The sequence below is a fragment of the Rosa rugosa genome, chromosome 2, assembly GCF_958449725.1.
Source record: "Rosa rugosa chromosome 2, drRosRugo1.1, whole genome shotgun sequence".
In the NCBI taxonomy this organism is placed as follows: Eukaryota; Viridiplantae; Streptophyta; class Magnoliopsida; order Rosales; family Rosaceae; genus Rosa; species Rosa rugosa.
The window spans coordinates 59,576,360-59,578,000 of record NC_084821.1 but is presented as its reverse complement, the minus strand read 5'-3'; the positions used below and the strand labels follow the sequence as shown (position 1 = coordinate 59,578,000).

The 1,641-nt window shown below is 35.7% G+C and overlaps 1 protein-coding gene across 1 annotated transcript; it reads left to right on the top strand.

Annotated features, from left to right (window-relative positions):
* Nucleotides 1-310: 310 nt before the first annotated feature.
* Nucleotides 311-1,641, top strand: LOC133732601 (protein PHLOEM PROTEIN 2-LIKE A9-like). Its single transcript, XM_062160183.1, has 3 exons — nt 311-467; nt 860-942; nt 1,114-1,641. Exons 1-3 carry the CDS (start codon nt 414-416, stop codon nt 1,484-1,486), a joined length of 510 nt encoding a protein of 169 aa, XP_062016167.1. The 5' UTR covers nt 311-413; the 3' UTR covers nt 1,487-1,641.

Below are 1,641 nucleotides of genomic sequence, written 5' to 3'. Positions count from 1 at the left end.
ATTAGAATCTATAAATTAGCTTGCCAATGGAAACTGTCACCGTTTTCATGTCTGCATGTCAAGATCAATATCTTTTTTCTTTTCTTTTTTTCTCAAGAAAAAAAGAGAATAAGATTTCCTTGAATTTTTTTGTATGAACATGTCTCACGTACGTTAAAAGAATTCCAATACCGTTAATTTGCAAGTAATGCAAAGATATTCCTCTTTTAAAAAGCCAAGGAACCTCTCATATCAAGTCCAGAGCAATAACTTGATACCCTACACACATTTCTGATTCCTTCTCTTTCTTATCCTGGCCGGATATATAAAAAGGCTGAGTAGGGCTTGAGCTTTATATTCAGAAATCGTGCAAAAGAAGGATATATATAATATATCACAGACAGAGGAAGAAGATAACAGACTTTGGTTTTGATATGGCTATGACTAAACCTCATTGGCAAGCAGAGAAAGAAGAAAACATAAAGCAGGTAATTAATTAAGCGTGTTTTTGTTTTATAGCTATTTCTTTTTGGCTTTGTTTGTTTATAGCTCGAAGTACGTATAAGATCATAAATCATGATTCATTGTTACCAGATAGGATTTTTTTTCCCCTTCTTTTCACATCTTGGCACTGGATTTAATTCATCTAAGAGATTATGCAGAATAATGTTTACTTTTTCCTATAAGGAATATTGTAGATTACTTATTGTGTTCTTGCCATAATGTTCTTGCTATAAGCACATCATGCTAAATGGTTGATATTCGTAGTTTGGCGACTCAAACGTGCTTTTGTGTGTGTGTGTGTATTTATACGTTGTTAGACTACTAAACAAGATAACATTTTTGTATGTATACTAATTCTATGAGTTCTTGTTACCAGGTAGATAACTACCTTATCAAACCACGAGGACTTAATATTGTATGGGGCAATGATGAACGGTACTGGAAAATACCAGCCAGAGGGTAGGGAACAAAAGAATCTGTACTACATATATATCACTGCATATATATTAAGCTCATTGTTGGCCACATCGATCTGTTAACAGAACTCTTACAAAGTACGATTAGTCTAAGGTGTGGACAGTGTAATGAGTATATAACCATTTTCTATTATATTGCATGTATATTTTGCAGGACTGAGGATCCTGCAGAGCTGGTACAGGTCTCGTGGCTGGAAGTAACAGGCTCAGTTGAGTTGAAAGCCGGGAAGGGGTACGAACTCACCTTCGATGTGGGACTGGCAGAAGATGCATTTGGTTGGAAAGACATACAAGTGTTCTTGATGGCAAAGGTAGGGAAAAAGGGAAAGTACAAATGGACAAGAGTTAAACTCGATCAGGATCAGAATAACGAGAGAGTTACGATTCCTGATAAACAGAAGCTTAGCATTGATGTTCCAGCTGATACAATGGACACCGACCTTCATTTTGGTTTGTATGAAGTGTGGAGTGGGAAATGGAAAGGAGGCTTGAAGATTTATAATGCGAAAGTAACTGCCACTGCTTGAACCTGTCTGCGATCTGCAGTCTTTTCTATAATATGCATGTTTGCCTATTGAAATATTTTCTACTTTGGGTTTTATATACATAATTATGATTTCCCGGTAAATTAAGCTGGTGAATATAAATTTCTAATTTTTTAGTCACCAGATGACCGAGAGAA

Bases quoted from the DNA above. Each gene is read 5' to 3' on its own strand.
- LOC133732601 (XM_062160183.1), top strand. From the start codon at position 414: ATGGCTATGACTAAACCTCATTGGCAAGCAGAGAAAGAAGAAAACATA. The intron at 468-859 runs GTAATTAATTAA...TCTTGTTACCAG, and splicing joins AAGAAGAAAACATAAAGCAG to GTAGATAACTACCTTATCAA. The intron at 943-1,113 runs GTAGGGAACAAA...TATATTTTGCAG, and splicing joins TGGAAAATACCAGCCAGAGG to GACTGAGGATCCTGCAGAGC.